At 47.3% G+C, this 18,200-nt stretch overlaps 6 protein-coding genes across 6 annotated transcripts; all 6 read left to right on the forward strand.

The window, feature by feature from the left end:
• Window positions 1-1,886: 1,886 nt before the first annotated feature.
• On the forward strand, window positions 1,887-3,130 carry F4817DRAFT_14894 (uncharacterized protein). Its single transcript, XM_049297955.1, has 3 exons — window positions 1,887-2,172; window positions 2,227-2,372; window positions 2,435-3,130. The coding sequence occupies exons 1-3, from the start codon at window positions 2,112-2,114 to the stop codon at window positions 2,573-2,575; spliced, it is 348 nt and encodes a 115-aa protein (XP_049161502.1). The 5' UTR covers window positions 1,887-2,111; the 3' UTR covers window positions 2,576-3,130.
• Window positions 3,131-3,218: 88 nt separating this feature from the next.
• F4817DRAFT_330026 (uncharacterized protein) lies at window positions 3,219-5,234 on the forward strand. The gene is made up of 3 exons (XM_049302343.1): window positions 3,219-3,377; window positions 3,453-3,897; window positions 3,973-5,234. The coding sequence occupies exons 2-3, from the start codon at window positions 3,491-3,493 to the stop codon at window positions 4,628-4,630; spliced, it is 1,065 nt and encodes a 354-aa protein (XP_049161503.1). The 5' UTR covers window positions 3,219-3,377; window positions 3,453-3,490; the 3' UTR covers window positions 4,631-5,234.
• Window positions 5,235-6,197: 963 nt separating this feature from the next.
• On the forward strand, window positions 6,198-12,377 carry F4817DRAFT_357188 (succinate flavoprotein subunit; the record flags this gene model as incomplete). The annotated part of the gene is made up of 10 exons (XM_049305885.1): window positions 6,198-6,306; window positions 6,368-6,597; window positions 6,671-6,979; window positions 7,034-7,417; window positions 7,490-8,587; window positions 8,638-9,283; window positions 10,348-10,421; window positions 10,495-10,823; window positions 10,880-12,103; window positions 12,158-12,377. The coding sequence occupies 10 exons, from the start codon at window positions 6,198-6,200 to the stop codon at window positions 12,375-12,377; spliced, it is 4,623 nt and encodes a 1,540-aa protein (XP_049161504.1).
• Window positions 12,378-13,232: 855 nt separating this feature from the next.
• Window positions 13,233-14,112, forward strand: F4817DRAFT_363224 (uncharacterized protein; the record flags this gene model as incomplete). Its single annotated transcript, XM_049306621.1, has 2 exons — window positions 13,233-13,775; window positions 13,862-14,112. The coding sequence occupies exons 1-2, from the start codon at window positions 13,499-13,501 to the stop codon at window positions 14,110-14,112; spliced, it is 528 nt and encodes a 175-aa protein (XP_049161505.1). The 5' UTR covers window positions 13,233-13,498.
• A 496-nt stretch (window positions 14,113-14,608) lies between these two features.
• On the forward strand, window positions 14,609-16,030 carry F4817DRAFT_330068 (NAD(P)-binding protein). Its single transcript, XM_049302344.1, has 4 exons — window positions 14,609-15,135; window positions 15,202-15,382; window positions 15,441-15,548; window positions 15,616-16,030. The coding sequence occupies exons 1-4, from the start codon at window positions 14,849-14,851 to the stop codon at window positions 15,781-15,783; spliced, it is 744 nt and encodes a 247-aa protein (XP_049161506.1). The 5' UTR covers window positions 14,609-14,848; the 3' UTR covers window positions 15,784-16,030.
• Window positions 16,031-16,298: 268 nt separating this feature from the next.
• F4817DRAFT_330071 (alpha/beta-hydrolase) lies at window positions 16,299-18,121 on the forward strand. Its single transcript, XM_049302345.1, has 3 exons — window positions 16,299-16,831; window positions 16,896-17,036; window positions 17,108-18,121. Exons 1-3 carry the CDS (start codon window positions 16,571-16,573, stop codon window positions 17,921-17,923), a joined length of 1,218 nt encoding a protein of 405 aa, XP_049161507.1. The 5' UTR covers window positions 16,299-16,570; the 3' UTR covers window positions 17,924-18,121.
• The last annotated feature ends 79 nt before the right edge of the window (window positions 18,122-18,200 follow it).

Genomic DNA, 18,200 nt, shown 5'->3' on the forward strand with positions numbered 1-18,200 from the left:
GCAAGCAGGCAAGCAGACAAGCAGACAAGCAGGCAGAGGCAACTTGAACCCGGTCATCTTGTTTGGAAACCTTGCATCTAATTATTCATCTACGTGTACAGTACATAACGCAAACCCGCGTACAGGCGTAATTGAGAAAACCGCTTTCCTATTTTGGATGGCTTGCCTTTAGTCCTCGGCGTTCCCCTGCAGCACCCTATCCCTTCTTGGTTAATGACCCCCCGCGCTTCCTACCTTCGGTTGCTTCGTTGCATTTGCGGCTGGAGGGGCTTTCAGAAATAGGTTAATCGATCCTACGCGAAAGGATCAGGTACATTTCTTTACCATTCCGTGCTCCGTGCATATAAACACGGCGGCGTTGTTCGCGGGAAGGAAATGCATATACGGGTTTACGGGTTTACGGGTTGATGAGCATTTGTTTATCTTCATATTAGGTAAGGTAACACTAAATCTAGTTGCATTTCTAGACTTCATCTTACATCCAAGCCAAGCACAAAACGAGCGCAACAAGAACTAGAATAGGTTAGGTAATCAAATGAGCCAAGCTAACAGGACTCTTATCCCACGCAAGTCGGCCGCTTTTTAGCGCAAAGTAGGCAGCCGGTCCACTGTCCAGCCGTGGCCGCGATTCGCATACCACCTTCAGCACTTACGTATGGACTACATACATGTGTGCGTATGTACACCTTACCTACCTACCTTACACACTGCAAGCCCGTAAGCAGCCGTCGCATTAGCCTCCATGGTTCGTAGCCAACCAAGGCCATGAAATTCGACGCGCTCGGATAACTTTGATGAGTCTGTGGGTATTCCGCCGGATAAAGAATAGTTGATAGTTGATCTTACTGCCAGCTTGCATCTCGTTGTTTATCCCATTGCCCATTGCGATGGTTCTTTAGTAAAAAAGTATTCGATCGCTTCGTAGCGGACATGCTAAAGATTGCTAAAAACACGATCCGTCACTAGTAAGGTATTAGGTATAATCAAGCTGAACAACTGGCTGCAAGCAATGATCGGCCACTAATGATTTTTCATCTCCGATTCAAAATCGTATCTAAGAATATCACAACTAATTAAGCAATCTCACGCCTAATCCCTCTAACGGCAAAACTCAGGAAATAAATGAGAAAACTTTTTTAGCATTGTTAGCGGCTATAGCCCAAGCCTCATTCTCCACGAATTTCTGAATACGGACACGGAGAACGGGATAGCGATGGACAAACCGGGATACGCCCTTGCCTCTTAGGGGTCAAGTGATAACTTGATGAGAGGCTTGACAAGCCAGGCACTCCAAATACTCCAGTCTCCGGATGGATTTCGGTACTGAATCCTCTGCGGAGAGACCCTTGTCTTATGATATCGAACCCTTGGGGGGTCAAGCTGGAACTATACCAGAATCGTCTTATTAGGATGATAGGTATTATCCAAATTTCTATATGCACATAAATAGCAACGGGCAACGTTGAAATAGTTAGTATTATTGCATCTAGGGTCTCGTCCAGGTACAGGAAATATTAAATACACAAATGCGCGATCGCTCAATAGACAATAGCAAACAATTGGATCTTACCTACAATAAGACTTAAGTACCTCACGTAGTACACATGGAAGCAAGAATATTAGGTACGGAATGAAAGACAAGAAAATTACCCGACTCGAGAGGCGTGGAAGCTAATCTCGTTTCACTAATGTAGGTACATTAGCCAACCAGACTTTAAACCCAGCTAGGACGACAGACTAATCTGCACGGCACATATCGTGCACCTGATTGGACCCAGAGCCCTGGAACGATCTCGGGGGCTTACCTTTTGCCGCTGGAAGATAATTGATCCAGCACCGTACATTTTTGTTTTCTGGCCAATCTCATCTCTCCAGATTTCTTAGGAGATCCACTCTGCCTACGGGACCCCAGTTAGGTATGTCAACTTTTTTTTTAATCGCAAACATTATTTGATTGATATGCCTCTTGGCGATAAGATCCATACATTGCGCGCAGCTTAGAAAACGCTATCAGAGAGACAAACGATATTACGCTTGTAGAAGCAAGTGATAATAGGATAATAGTTATCTTCTGACAATCTCAATTGCTCTACTGAGACTCTTGCGCCATTATGTCGACTAGCATTACTGAACTCGAACAGAAGCAAGAGCTTCAGGGCATACGCAAGAACGGTGAGGACTGCAACAGTGTTTATGGTTGTGACAAAGCTTATGAGTAATTTATAGGCAAACAATGGCATCCGCCGCGAAAAGCATTCCGCCCTGGATCCGGTTTGACTTCGTATGAGCAACGAACAAAATTACGCACGGCGACGGCTGCGACGAAGGCAAGGGAAAAGGAAATGAAAGAAGAAAAGGAGGCAGAAAGAAAGGTAAAACCGACACCATCAATATGAAGATGAGACCAGAGGGGTATAGCTGACACTAGGATTAGCAACGGGTTCAAGCCATCAAGGAGAAGCGCGCAGCGAAAGAGGAGAAAGAGAGATATGAAAAGATGGCAGAGAAGATGCACAAAAAACGAGTCGAACGTCTAAAGAGAAAGGAAAAGCGCAACAAGCTCCTTAATTCATGAGCCGCCCAGATATCCTAGAGAACTACGTCTACGATTATTTCCTTATATATTAAGGAGTAGTGGACACGAGCGACGAGTCGACTTAATAGTAACAGCAAAGGCAGCCTGTAGGATCAAAACTCTTTTCTGTCGATGGATATGGATTCTGAGAGATTTATGGGCACGAAGATAATCAGGAATCGGATCCAGGTCGGCTTATTATCCAAGATTGGGAAAAGGCAGATGGTATCCAACACACGGGATTCCGCAATGGGTGTTGCCTTAAAGCAAGTAGTGACAATTTGAGGTCGACAAGGCAGACAGGGAGCAAGTCGAACTGTGCGCAACGGGATAGCGCCCAACTCTGCGACGGTCGACACAGCTAGTAATATAGCATCACATCCACATTACCTAGGTAGCCTACAACTCACAATCTTTGATTTAACATCCCAAGTCTTCACATCTGTCATTCTGCTGGGACTAACAGTGCTATACGATATCTACATTCTAGTCATACGAGCTTACTACATTTTACACGTGTAGATGGGTGTTATAGATGCATACATACATAGGTAGGTAGGCACTTGTTTAAATATCGTGGTGGTAAGACAATATAGAATATGTGCCTAAGGAATGTACACTAAGTGACATGTGAAAGCGCGGAAAGTCCCGTTGTGGGGAGGGCGCATGTGCCAACGGAGTGCCGTAAACTCCCTCCGATCCTCTAATCTCGATCCAATGGAAATCTACTCTCCTACTCACTCCATGTTAATCAACCATACATACGACTGCATCGACTGCATCGACTGCATACCTACCTAATGTAGGTACAATTTAATGCGCGCAATACAGTGCATCTATACTTGTTTTAATCTTGACGCGCGTTGACATAAATCAGGCTACCCTACCTCAAGCGATTCTGGTACCTACGGAAAGATGTCCAAGAATCAAGATTTCGACCTCCTGAAACCTGTGACCACCTCCCCACAACGGCCTCGTCACCAAGTAAGACGGTCGATAACTGAACTGTCATCGCCAGTCAAGTTGCCCCGGCATCACCATTTACATCATCTTCACCAGCGAAAGGATCGCGACAACGACGACCATACTCCCCAATCCGCAAACCCCATGCTTCCTCACCCCCCACGAGGCTCATTTGAGCTGCCCCGATCCGAAGGCACAATGCCATATGCGAATTCCGAAACAAATCTCAGAATCGGCATGCTGAACCCTTCGTCTGACGATGCTACACGTAGTACCAAACCTACAGTCCTCGTGCCGACCTCGATAACTGAAGAGGAACTAGCGCACGAGCAGAGAGAAAAAGTCGCATCAAGTTTAGCGTTCGTCACTACAGCTTCCCGGGGATTATTAAATTTTGACTGGCCATTGTCTTCGATAACTAACATTTGAAATAGGGGATTAAGAAAGTCGCTAGTAGAATTAGGCAATTTTTCGACTACCACGACGATGCGTTTAGATGATACATATTACTCTGTTCTTGAGAGGTTGGGCATGCTTCAGAGTACGATAGTTTCCCTTAAGGAACTCACGAGTATGTCGCAGGAGCTAGACGAAAGCTTCAAAGCAGAGTCGCAAGGACTAGTAGACGAGTTGGAGCAACAGGCTGACTCGTTCGGTCACTTTGACGATCAGCAGAGACGCATCGAAGAACTACAGGGTCGCATACACGCAGGCCGTGACATGGTCGAGACCCTCAGCAAGCGAGTAGATGTAGTACGGGAGCGGATCGAAGGCTGGGAAAGGGCGGACATGGAATGGCAAGAAAAGACAAGAAAACGTCTCAAGACCATATGGATCATCACGTCCGTGGTGATTTTCTCACTAATCCTCATACTGGTTGTAGCCCAGTACGCGCCTTCGTCTGAAAACATCTCGGGGGTTCTGGATCTGACGCCAAGTAACGGACAAGGACAGCCAGATTTGAGTAACGTAGTTGGCAACCAAACTATGAACGCTGCCTCTATGGTGGACGAGGTGAGAGAAGCACTCAGCAGCAGAAAAGCCAATGAGTCTACCGGGAATGGTGTGTTCCGAGTCCTCGACGAGCTATAACTCGACGCCTTGGCCATTCGACCATCACTTGAGGAATTAATTCCCCTGGAAGTAATGATACCCCCCTAGCAACCGTCTTCAGTAGAAGGTTTCTAAGTATAACATCAGACATATGTATAATCAACATTCTCAAGGTACTATTCTATTACGGACCGGTTGCCCTTATCTCTAACACACTAATTACTTTTATTGTGCTGTAGTGACAGCTATTCAACCTCTACCAAGATTGTTTATGTAAATAGCTAACGTACTTATAACTAGTTTATTCATCGAGCGTCATTGTTTCGAAAGCTTAGCAGATAACACCTAAAAGCTTACGTGCAAGTCGAAAGAGTTTTGTAGTACCTAGCACTTAAATGAAACTCGTCAGCGTGAGTACCTAACCTAACTACCTAATCTAAGTGGTCTAGGTATAGGTATAAGTTTGGTGCCGTCTTAGCCGCGGATATATGGCACTTCTCAGGCGACCACTTGGCTTCAGCCCTGCAGGGTCCAGAGCTGTGGAGTTTGTACGTAAGACACATGTAGCCATAGTTGCGTAGTCCTATGTACACATATCTCTAGTTACTTACCACTTTTTTATTCGATCATAATGATGATAAGCAATACATATGATCTTAGGATCATTTATTACCTACTTAATATATGAAACGTGGGTAAAATATCTACATATTGTACTTCACTATTTGTATACAAGCAAGGGATGAAGTACCTACTATATATGTAATAAGTAAAATATTGGTAAGTACAGGTATATTAGCATCTTAAATAGTGGGACACATGATTAACTTATTAAAGTTAAGTACGAATATATGTCGACGTCATCTCTAAGCCACTCGGTACCTATTTCGACGATGCTGTACAGCTTCGGAGCCACTACCACCAATTAGGAGAGAAATGACGCTACCGTTTAACGGCGCATCAAGCCGGATCTAAGAACTTCGGATTGATCGTCTTGGCTGGTCGTGATTCACCTCAGCCCCAAGGTCTCAAACAATGGTAACTTGATCATATGAGAAAGATACAGTCTACCAAGGAAGCAAACGGAGTAAACATGTACAGTGTATAATCTAATTTGCACTGTATTTACATCTATCTGTTGTTACTAGGTTAGAACACTTACAAGGCACCGACTGCACTTTTTCACTACCTCACAAGTTATACACTATTCCATTGACTTACCTTCTTTTTCTTCTTTTTCTTTTCACGTTATCATTCTCTATTTTGTTCTTGTCGCAATACCCCTATTTCACACGATCGATGTCAGATCATCTTATTCGTTGAGAGTTATCAAGGGATAGACGACTTGTGGCTGACGGTATCAAGCTTATTGAATTTATCAATTATTCCCCGCCATAATATCCACTCGCCGATACGCCGTACGCGCTGAGCATTAATTGTTGGCATTTGGGCTGAAGCTTAAATTGCACGAAGACGGAAGCAAGAGCGAAAACGGGGAAGAGGTTGGCTTACAAACCGACATCATAAACCGTAGACTTCCACTTATTTTCCCTGGGTTGGAAAAAAGGGAAAAAAAACCCCCCAAGATCAACTCTAGCATCAAGATATGTCTACTGCGGAAATCGCCCAAGATGGCTCACCCCGCGGTCCTACTACCGATTCCGCTACCCCTCCGGTCCCTCCAGGCCAAACCCTGACCGGAAAACAGGAGCACTGTTCGTATCTCGTCTTGGCAAACACTTCGACGTCATTCATGCTAACCATCATCTCCTATAGACCTCAAGCGAGAGCTCATATCTGAGCAAGTCAGCTGGGAAATATCCGAATTAAATTCCCCTACGGCGCTTCGCAGATTCGGCGCACCATTCAAATCGGAATTTGGAGAGGTGTCACCCTATGATTCTGAACTCCCTATCCTACGTTATATATTCGTACACCATGTACGAGAGTTCCCGTTTCTCGACAAGGCGAATGAGAAGGAATTCTGGCAGGACAAGCTGCAAGTCGTATGTAGTTCCATCAGCAAGCTGCTCGTTATATCATTATATTATCCTAACATTTTAATTTGTGCGCATCTAGTTCCTTGAGTCCTTCGCCAGCAAGAGCATCTCATCTTCTGAAGACCGATTAGAAGAAACCAAGCGTCGCAAGCTAGCCCTAAAATGCCGGAAACTAGTCGAGCTGATGATGGTGTCGGGGGTTCCTACGGCCTCGGGGTTTGAAGAGCGCATAAGGTTTGCGGAGATGGAGATCGTAGACCGAGACGCAATCGATACCGGCGTGTTGAATACCATACCAGAGGGACACTACGTTAACGGATGGGACATCAATGTTGCCGGCGTGCGTCTTACTCGCGTCAAGAAACATATTAGACGTCACAAGCATGCGGTGAGTACCTCTACAAAAAGAAATGATACATAATTCTCATATAACATATCACAGGAATTCCTATTGCGCGTCAAGCGGAAGGGCGAGCTTGGATTCTACGTAGGCAGACGATATGGCGACTTTGTCCGATTGCATAGACAGCTGAGGACGGAATTACCAGGAAAAGTCCTCCCTCCGTTGCCCAAGAAGAACAAGTCGGACACAGCTGCAGCGAGCTTAATGTCGCGCATGACAGATGGTGCTGACGACTCGGACGGCTCGTCTGTTTCATCTGTTTCTACTATCGCGCCTGGATCTCAAAATGGTGGGTTTGCAGAGTCAATGAAGACCTTAACAGTTCGAGATCACCGCCGGAATAAATCCGTGGCTTCTAACCGTACATCGCCGCGCCCGTCCCTCGAAACGTCCGCGAGCAGGGCTCTAAGTCCTAAAATCGATGTAAGTTGTTTATTGCTAGGACCTGTCTTGGTTCACCCAAAGCAGGGCAGGGATGAGGGCTAATACTTCCAGGATGCAATTCTCTGGCGCGAGAATCAGCGTATATCGTTACGAGCATACTTGCGGTATCTACTACAAAACCCCCAGATTGCGCAGACCAAGGCTTTACAGCAGTTCTTAACACACGATCCGGTCACCCCAACTGATGAAGATGTCGAAGACATCTTTCGTCGCAAGGCCGTTGACGAGAAGCGTATGGAGGAGCAGAAGCAATTCTACGAAATAGCAAGAAAAAGAGCTGCCGAGTTGGACGTGTATATGGAGCAGTTCCGACAAGATATCGTCGAGCGCAATGGGCTAACAAAGCTTTTCCAAGAGGTCAAGGAAAAAAACACCATCCAAGATCTAAGTCTTCAATACCAGAAGTTTGCCGAGTGGCTCCGTATCGAAGTAGCCGCAACCATCTACCACCTTTTCCTTGCCGAAGATAATTCGCCAGAGTTGTTTGCGCAGCTTAAGCGGATTCACTCCTTGATCCCCTACACTCTTATGAAAAACGTAATTAAGCTCGCGAATCCCGCTGCTGTTATGTCCGGAGTGCTTGACCTTTTCCTAGCGCAGCCTTTTGGAACTCGGTCTCTTATGCAACGAATTTTCTCGTTGACGCTAAACGACGGAATTAAGAGCTATCAGAAGTCCATCGATGCTTTAGCTCATATAATCGGGGATGACGTGTTTGTGAATAAACTAAAGCAATTCACGGATGCCGAGGAACATACGAAGGTTGCGATTCGAGAAGAAGCGGACTCTGAAGGGGTAGATATTATAGTTGCAGCCCTGCGCTCTGAACTTTTCACTCCAGCCCTCACTGGCGAACAGATTGGGAGATTATTCAACGCATATGTGGCCTTTAACAACGCAGTGGAAAATGTCGACGAGGAACTAAAACAGGGCGCGCAGCTTTTCTCGCATCTAAAGCAGCTTATGAAACTACAAACTAGGCAACGCGACAAGGCAATGATGCTCAGCTTGATCGAAGAACCTGTCACTTTACAATTATTCCGAGACCTTTTCACCATCTTTTACGAACCCCTGGTAAGAGTATATAAGTCGGCCAACGTATACGACAGTATTACCGACTTTGCCGTTTTTATTGGTGATATGATCCAGGTATGTTAACTTATTAGCTCCACGAGTCAAGGCCACTAACACCATTATAGGTTGTCGAGAAGTGTAGGGAACAAGATACCTCAGCAGACCCGAATCAGACGGTACAAGCCTTCATCGACCTATGTCAGCGTCACGAGCATAACTTCTACAAATTCATCCACGAAGTTCATACTCACGACAATGGCCTTTTCACGCAGCTCATGGCCTGGATAGAAGACATTTTAGAGTTCTTAAGAAAGGGGCCGGCTGGTGGAGCATTGGACATCAACGCCCTTTTCGAGGGAGCCGTTGCTAGCGGCAACTTAGACAAGGAGAAGGCGATTGCGGAGATCAATCAGCTTATCGCCTGGCAGGAGGCTCGCAAAAAGTGGCATCATGATAAAACTCGGCAGAAGATGGCTGCGGAAGGCTCAGTCGGTATCGACGGTGGCGTACCGGGTATGAGCAGCTTTCACGCTAGCGACTTCGGGCTCAACGATGCGGACTTGGAAGACATGAGCTACGACGATGGATCTGATGAGGAGGCTGAAGCGGAAGAAGAGGATGAGTTGGACCCTATAGAAGCCGAAAGACGAAGGAGGGCAAAGAAGCAAGATCGTCTCAAGGCACGTGCCGGCGAGCCGCAGAAACCGGAGGTCAGCGAGGTGCATCGGTTGAAAGACAACTTCGTCCAGATGCTACGGCAGGTTCTAGCGCGTTAGCGGTCATATTATTCTAGCATTTCGACCCGAGGTTTAGGACAAAGGTGTATTCTCCATTGGTCGGTTGCATTGGCAAACGTGTACGAAAATTAAGTGAGATAGATAATGGGCGTCGAGCGGGATGCATTAGGTTATAAGTACTTGGGGCATTCGAACAGCCCTCCAATTATGAGATGCTCTTTGACAGATGGGGAAGATATTAGTATAACTTAGGTACTCATATACCTAGGTCCGGTCCTAAGAGTATAGGACCTATTATCATGTTAGTATTAGGTTAAATAAACTTAATAGAGATTTAACTCGGATGATGTTGTCTTCCATGGTGAGCTGGGCTCGTTTATTCTTGATGTGTCATTGAATTACTATGTTTAAGCGAATACCTCCAAAGTATATGCATTATGTGTATGTACGGCTCGGCACATAAGGTATTCCCATTGCCTAATTACACGTGATGATGATGATGATGCCGGTGGCTAAAACGGCTTACTGGAGCGAAGGTGGGAGAGTGGGTGAAGGTGGGTAATGTACAAGAGTACCTCCTGCTTGGGGAAAGACCCGGCTTTATTATCCCTCGGTAATCAGAAACGACGCTATTGGAGGAAGGAATTCGATCGCCTGGAAGCAGCGGTTGAACTTCGACCGGCATCATCACTTTTTTCTGTCTTTCGCCTTTCGCCAATCCCCGAAACTTGTAGGACAAGAGAAGAGTTGTCCGATACAACCCTTTCTTTTTCTCTCTCTCTGCCCTCCTTCTTCCTCGTTTCCCTATTCGTAATGGCATCTTCAATGGCACTAAGGAGGTTAGCCGCTGGCTCTACCGTGAGTATTTCTCCCTTGCTTGAGAAGGCTCAAAATGTGTCGCATTGATTTGGGCTTCCCGAAGTTTAGAGTGAAGTTTAGAGTGCGATGGAAGATGCTAACTATTGCTCGCTGTGATAGTTCTCGAGGGCAGCCAGATGCCAAGCCAGAACCTTCTCTTCCACGCGCCCTGTTTGTACGTACCCCGCCAAATGATGTGTGATGGGAATTGATATCATATCTAATTGCATGTGCGCGCAGCTCGGATCATCGCGAATAACCCACTACGGGCCAAGGAAGCGCCGATACATGTTAGCAACAAATACCCCGTTATCGTACGTCGCACGTTCCACGCTTCTAGACAATGCTTTTAGGATCAACACCGGTTAACTTGTAACTTGACCGTAGGACCACGAATACGATGCCATCGTCGTCGGCGCTGGCGGTTCCGGTTTGCGAGCGGCCTTCGGTCTGGCGGAAGCTGGCTTCAACACAGCTTGTATATCGAAGCTCTTTCCCACGCGAAGTCATACCGTCGCTGCACAAGGTGGTATCAATGCTGCCTTAGGAAACATGCACGAGGATGACTGGAGATGGCACATGTACGATACAGTAAAGGGTTCTGATTGGCTTGGTGACCAAGATGCTATCCATTACATGACGAGAGAGGCACCCGCATCTATTATCGAATTAGAAAACTACGGCTGCCCATTCTCGAGAACGGAAGACGGAAAAATGTAAGTAGAGGCTGAACCTCGCATGACACATGACCGTTTCTAACATCAATTGCTAGCTACCAGCGTGCTTTCGGTGGTCAATCGCAGAAGTATGGCAAGGGTGGTCAGGCTTACCGTTGCTGCGCTGCCGCTGACCGAACGGGACACGCTCTCCTACACACTCTCTATGGCCAATCTCTACGACACAGCACTAACTACTTCATCGAGTTCTTTGCCCTCGACCTGATCATGGAAGACGGAGAATGCCGTGGTGTATTGGCCTACAACCAGGAGGATGGTACACTTCACAGATTCCTTGCGCAGAACACTGTCCTAGCCACCGGTGGATACGGACGAGCCTACTTCAGCTGCACATCGGCACACACTTGTACTGGTGACGGCATGGCCATGGTTGCCCGCGCCGGTCTTCCCAACCAAGATCTCGAATTCGTCCAATTCCACCCTACAGGTATCTACGGAGCTGGTTGCTTGATTACGGAAGGTTCCCGAGGTGAGGGTGGCTACCTCCTCAACTCGGAAGGTGAGCGATTCATGGAGCGATATGCACCTACCGCCAAGGATTTGGCCAGTCGTGACGTCGTCTCGCGATCCATGACCTTGGAAATCCGTGAGGGACGAGGTGTTGGTCCTGAGAAGGATCACATCTACCTTCAACTGAGCCACTTGCCTGCTGAGATCCTTGCCGAGCGTCTACCTGGTATCTCTGAGACTGCTGCCATCTTTTCTGGTGTCGATGTTCGCAAGCAGCCCATCCCCGTCCTACCGACTGTCCACTACAACATGGGTGGTATCCCCACGAGGTACACTGGTGAGGTTCTCACTGTTGATGACAAGGGTAACGACAAGGTTGTTCCTGGTCTGTTCGCTTGCGGTGAAGCCGCTTGTGTCTCCGTCCACGGTGCCAACCGACTTGGTGCCAATTCTCTGCTGGATCTTGTAGTCTTTGGACGAGCCGTTTCTCACACCATCCGAGATAACTTCACCCCGGGTGCTAAGCCCAAGCCTATCAGCGCTGATGCTGGTGCCGAATCAATTGAGGTCCTCGACCAGGTCCGCAACTCCGATGGCCCCAAGAGCACAGCCGAAATCAGACTCGCCATGCAAAAGGCCATGCAGACAGATGTGAGCGTCTTCCGTACACAGGAAAGCTTAGATGAGGGTGTGAAGAAGGTCACCGAGATCGACGGTACCTTCTCTCAAGTCGGAATCAAGGACCGCAGCATGATCTGGAACTCGGATCTCGTCGAGACCCTCGAGTTAAGGAACCTTCTCACTTGCGCGTAAGTTGAAGAATCTTTTTAGTCCAAGGGATAATAGGCTAATGATATTATCAGTACCCAAACGGCTACTGCCGCCGCTAACCGAAAGGAGTCCCGTGGCGCTCACGCCCGAGAAGACTACCCTGAACGAGACGACGTGAACTGGATGAAGCACACGCTCACCTTCCAGAAGAAGCCCCACGGAAAGGTCGACCTCGGATACCGACGAGTCATTGGCACGACGCTAGATGAGAACGAGTGCAAGGCCGTCCCGCCGTTCAAGCGTACTTACTAAACAAACAAAACGATCAAGCGACGGTAGTGTGGTATCAATAGGCGGACGGTTATGAGCTTACTTAATGTCAGCGATGGGGGTGTGAATTGGAGGCGTATCCTGGGCCTGGCAGATTGGGGGGGGGGGGGGGATGTGAGACGAGCCGTCCAATGTGGCGGGGGCCTACTGTATGTATCTTATGCATAGTTTTGCGGACGATGTGTATACGGATAGAATACCAATATTTTTTAACTGTTCAAACTTGGGTGCGGTGTTGTTGGTAGTGAGATGATGTATTAGGTATGCATATGGTAGTTGAGCGTAAGGAGTAGGGGGTAAGGAGTAAGTAGTAGAGTGGAATATAAAATAAAGGAACCTAAAAACAAAATAAAAGGAAAAAAAAAATAATGCCAGGTGCCGGATTCGAACCGACTTCTCCTTCGTAGCAATCCGTCATATATTCTGCCCTCTTGAGGGTGACTCAGCCTTCCGCATATCTGCTTGGTGCACCAGGGCACAAGGTCATCATCGATTACGTCCTGGCCATTAGTCCACTGAGCTAGCTAGGACATCGGGACTGCTGCTCCTCAGGCGACTTCGCCAATAGTCTGGCCTGGCTTGTGGAATGATGGGGGTTTATTACGGTATATATGGTGTATGGTGTATGGTGTTTTAAGTCTGTGACTCAGGGGTATGTGTGTGTGTGTGTCATGGTGAACTTGGCGGGTGGTGGGCACTTGACGGTGGACGAGAGTTGGGTCGGTATGGGTAAGGGATTCTTGTTGCGTGGAGGAGGTGAGTATCACTACAACGTCAGAGATGAGAAGTAAACGGCCTTGGAAAATGAGCTCAGTTCGGAGCTCCCTACCACATTTTCGGGAATTGCCCCTTTTGGAATATCATACATGATACGGATGCTCACGATCACGATAGGCGCCATTTTTTTCTTAAGCCCCCAATCGGCCTGAGCCTACAGTCTGTATACCGGCAGCCGTCTATTTTACTCGCAGTATTGTGCCAGAGTTATCGTAGAGATTTAAATATCTTCTCACGCCCAATCCCTCTAGCACAGCTATTTCCCTCTCGCAAGTATTCCCAGTCTTCTTCCCTTTCCGCTCCGGCAATACGTTACCAACCAGAACATGTTACCCTACTTATCCTACCTCAGCACCACTGTGCTCGGTCTTGTACACGGTCCGCCAAGCCTGAGCTTAACCGCCGTGACCGGGAGGAACAACACGTCCGTCTTTGAATGCTGGCAGCTTACCTCGCCGTTTACCAAAACGGCGGGTGCGGACGTGCTGCGAATGGGTGATATCGCAAATGCGTCGTATTACAGCATCCCGCCGAGAATCGACGGCGGGCGGCACCCGGGGCCCGCAAAACAATATATCTGGGTCATCAGCGGCCTTATGCATAGTATGCTTCTTATGTAGCTAATAGGACTTTGGGAGTCTACCTAGGTATCATGGAGACTTAGGTAGCTGACAATTAACCGGGTTTAGTGTCCTTGCCGAACGCCACGGATGAAGTAATCGTGCACGGTGGCAGATATGGGCTCATGTATATCGACGACACGGCGGATGTCTCGGCTGGGGGTCACAGGTCGATGTTTCCGGGAGACGACGAAACGATTCTCCTTATGATTCCTGTTCGGGGTGGGATTAACCCTCCCCATTGGGTTTTATATGATGGACCCTGCAGGATTGGGGCGGCGCCGGTTGGTACCGGAGAATGGACGCCGCTGGACCCGTGACTACTTATAGAGAGTAGTATAATACGGCAATGTGTAAGAAGTCATACCGAACCCTAGTCCTCCGTCGAATAATTAATTTCTCCTTTCAGACCTAGATCTCTGTTCTATGATTATCCGTTGACGATTAAAAAGTGCCGGGCAATTTTCGAAGATCTTGTCGAATTCAGTTGTGCTTGTATTGAAGATTGCATGAGTATAATATAAGAAGTGTTGACTTACCTCTTGTCTTAAGCAAGCTATCGACGTCGTTTCTAATACCCATATGAGGTAAGATTTGTTATAATATACTAATTAGTATCACAGGAACCACGCTTCGTTTCTCGTTCCTTGATTTCTTCTCCGATGTGGTATCTATCGAGAAGTGATAAGGTATCACGGATGTCCTTTAAATAGGTAGCACCTTGTTTTATCTTGAGAGGTTCGGAAAGAAGTTAGATACTAATAGGTGCCAAGCCTCGGATCAGTATAGTATAATGTAATACAGCAATAGTCTCTGATAGGCGGGCGTACGGCAATTTGCCCAGTTAGCACGGCAGTTCAATTCCGACGGAACACCCGGTCGCCGAGTGCGGGATCGTTTAATTAATAACTTGCTACGACTTCAAGAGAATACATATAAGGTAGTGTTCTCCCAAGCGAAAGCCAATTTACAAAAAAAAAGAATATTATAAAGAGGGGACAGACCAAGAAGCGATATATATAACCTTTTCACCATCAGAAGACACTGAAATTCGCAATGTCCGTTGCACTAATTACAGCGGGGAGCGCCGGGCTTGGAGCCGCGGCAGCCCGGGTCTTCGCGAAGAACGGCTTCCGAGTCGTCGTGAACTACGCCAACAACGAAGAAAGGGCTAATAAGCTCTTGGAAGAATTACCATCCCTATCTACTCTGCCGGGCGATAATTTCGTCACTATCAAGGCTGATCTGGGTAGCCGGGATGATATCAACCGTCTTATCAAGGAAACTGTCGATAGATTTGGTAGACTAGATGTCATATTCTCTAATGGCGGCTGGACTCGTTTGTGAGTTTGCTTGCTTGCCACGAGAAGGTCCTTGTTTTATGATACCGCTAACATATTTGTCCACAGCCGCGGGATGGATAGCATTGACGACAATGCATACGAGGAAGAATGGGATCGTGCCTTTAATATGAATGTAAAATCCCACCTATGGCTGATGCAGGCGGCCAAGAAGTATCTTGACGAAACCGAGGGCGCTTTCATTACCACGGCGTCTATTGCTGGTGTGATCCCAAGCGGTAGTTCTCTGGCAAGCAATCCCAGGCTTAGAATCTTATTGGATTTGAACTAGTAATAACACCAAATAGGCATATTCCGCTACCAAGGCGGCACAAATCCATCTGGTGAAAGCGCTTGCGATCATGGCTGCCCCCAAGATTAGAGTCAATACCGTCTCCCCTGGGCTATTGCTAACGGTGAGATACTCCAAACCGTTAGAATTAATAGCTTCCTACCTATGTAGGGTCTAACGTTAAGTTATAGGAATGGGCAACCCGCTTTTCAGACGAGCAGAAAGCAGCCCATCTACAAAAGACCAAGCTCAAGCGCTTCGTTAGCGTCGAGGATGTCGCCGAGCAAGTATTTACTTTTGCAAAGAGCAAGAGTACGACAGGTATCAACATTGTGATGGATTCGGGGTTTATTCTGTGATCTCGTCACGGTGTATGTGGTGTATGTGCTGGTTCTGCCTAGCAAAGGCGAACATGGCGAACATGGCCTACTTGTACTTGGTGGGTACTTAGACACTCGCCCGTAGACTGATAAATATAAAGTGTAAACTTAGTGAACAAGCGCAGTTGATCATGTGGAATAAACGTGTAGTCTGAGTTGCGTGTGGCTTTTAGAATAAATCATGTATAAATTAGCTGAGACCAATGAGATGGAGATGGAAGCAAACAAGTAACCGTTAGTTAATATGAGAAGGCTTAGCAAGGTGTATAAAAAGCACGGTACTGCCTGCCATATATATGTATGTACTATGTACCAAGTACAGTATACCTAGTGATGTAAACTCTAAAATTCCATCCCGTTAAGCATATTCCTAGGCCGCCACGTGGGAAGGTTATGTGGTTGTGGAGGCTTTTAGCGAATCATATGCATTTATACATGGATACTTAGAATGTCCAGCCCTGCGCGTCAGCTGAGTGAGTACCTAACAAGCCCGATCATTCTCTACTTCTAAATGACTCTATTCTAATAACACACCAAACCCAATCCCGTTGGTTGCCTTGTCAAATTATATATCTTTTATAAATAGCTTCGTATCTCTATTAAGTAGTCTCCAAACTTTCAAAATTCCGCTTGGGAAGCTTACGCACTCCTTAGTTACGGAGGCGTAAATTAAAATTAACAAACTATCCTTCTAAATCTACGGATCCTCCGGTATCAAGTTCATTTCAATACAGAATAGTCGACTTGACTAGCACTAAGAGTCCGGATGGAGGCTATAGCCTCCATATGCCTCGGGCCTCCAACCGGGTCGGGGGCTGGAGGATCAGGGTCAACTACGGTGATCGCAACAACCGTTGTGACCACAGTTGCACTTATCTCGCTCGCTCGATTCACGTTATGGCCTGAGAAGCGCGCTGTCATACCCGGTCCTCTAACGACTAGCTTGCCTAAGCTTTCTCAGGCTGCTCGCTCTGAAATTCCCTATCAACCAGATGCGTTCCCGGGCGCCAGAGATGTCGTTACGCCGGTGAGTCCTCCCTGTATAATAGATGAACTAGTACATGAGTTAACTAACTAATCTAAATTCATAGTATGGCAATATCCGCGTATATGAATTTGGACCAGAAGATGGCCGTAAAGTCTTATTCCTTCATGGGATCAGCACTTCGTGTATGACTCTCAAGGGCATCGCCGTGCCGCTTGCTGAGAAGGGATGCCGGGTCATGCTTTTTGTGAGTAGATTTTAAAATACCCGGCGTGAAATCATGTCCCTTGAAAAGCACCACCCACTTACACTTCTTAGGACCTATTCGGACGAGGCTTTAGCGATGCGCCTGCTGATGTGCCCTACGACACAAGGCTGTTTGTTACTCAAATATTGCTCGTATTAGCATCTTCTCCATTATCGTGGACTGGAGAGAACGGCTTGAGCATCATTGGGTACTCTCTCGGCGGCGGTATCGCCGCCAATTTCGCCGCCACCTTCCCCCATATGGTCGAGTCTCTTGTACTTCTAGCACCCGCCGGACTTATTCGCGCGGAGAACTTCGGGCGTGCGAGCCGGCTCGTCTTCACGTCCGGTATTATACCCGAGCGCCTTCTTGCGTGGCTTACTAAACGTCGTTTACGACAGCCCATCGCCTCGTCCGTGTCTAAAAAGGTCCGGAAATCCATTAACGGCGTAGCTCCAAAAAGCCCCCTTCAGAGCGAAACCAAAGAAGATTATGTGGACGTCGCCGTGCAAGAAGCAGTAGACCCTGTTGAGGGGGAAGTGCCTCCAACACCATTTGAGCGCCAGGTCCTCGGTTATGTGCACTGGGCCCTTGACTTCCACTACGGCTTCGTGCAGGCTTTCATGTCGACGATCCGAAACGGACCGCTAATGGAACAGCATGGATACTGGCGACAGCTAGCTAAGCGGAAGCCCGGGACTACGGCGGTAATCCTCGCTAAAGACGATAGCCTTATCCCGAAGGACGACTACGCCGAAGATGCCCTCCCACTTCTCGGCGGGGAGGACAACGTGTACTGGCGCGTCGTACCCGGCTCGCACAACTTCCCCTTTACACACGCGACAGAGGCGCTGGAGCGCATTTATGAATTCTGGAGCATCGAATGAGGCCAAAAATACGGGAGACCTTCTGTTCCAAGTAGCCAGCCAACATAGATAGATGACTAGAATCCCTTTTGTTTACAGCTGATATACCACAGTTAGTTACGACGACCACGACAAGGACGATGGAATTTTATGTAAAGGAATATATTATTTAGAACAGCGTATAGTTACAAATTCGATTTCAAACCAGTTAGTTGAAGCCATGCCCATTTTCCGCTCTCGAAAAAAATGATTTGTTAGGTACCTAAGATATGTCGAAGAATAGCAGTTGTAGTAAATA

Source organism: Daldinia loculata (assembly GCF_022478755.1).
Source record: "Daldinia loculata strain CBS 113971 unplaced genomic scaffold F4817scaffold_10, whole genome shotgun sequence".
Lineage (NCBI taxonomy): Eukaryota > Fungi > Ascomycota > Sordariomycetes > Xylariales > Hypoxylaceae > Daldinia > Daldinia loculata.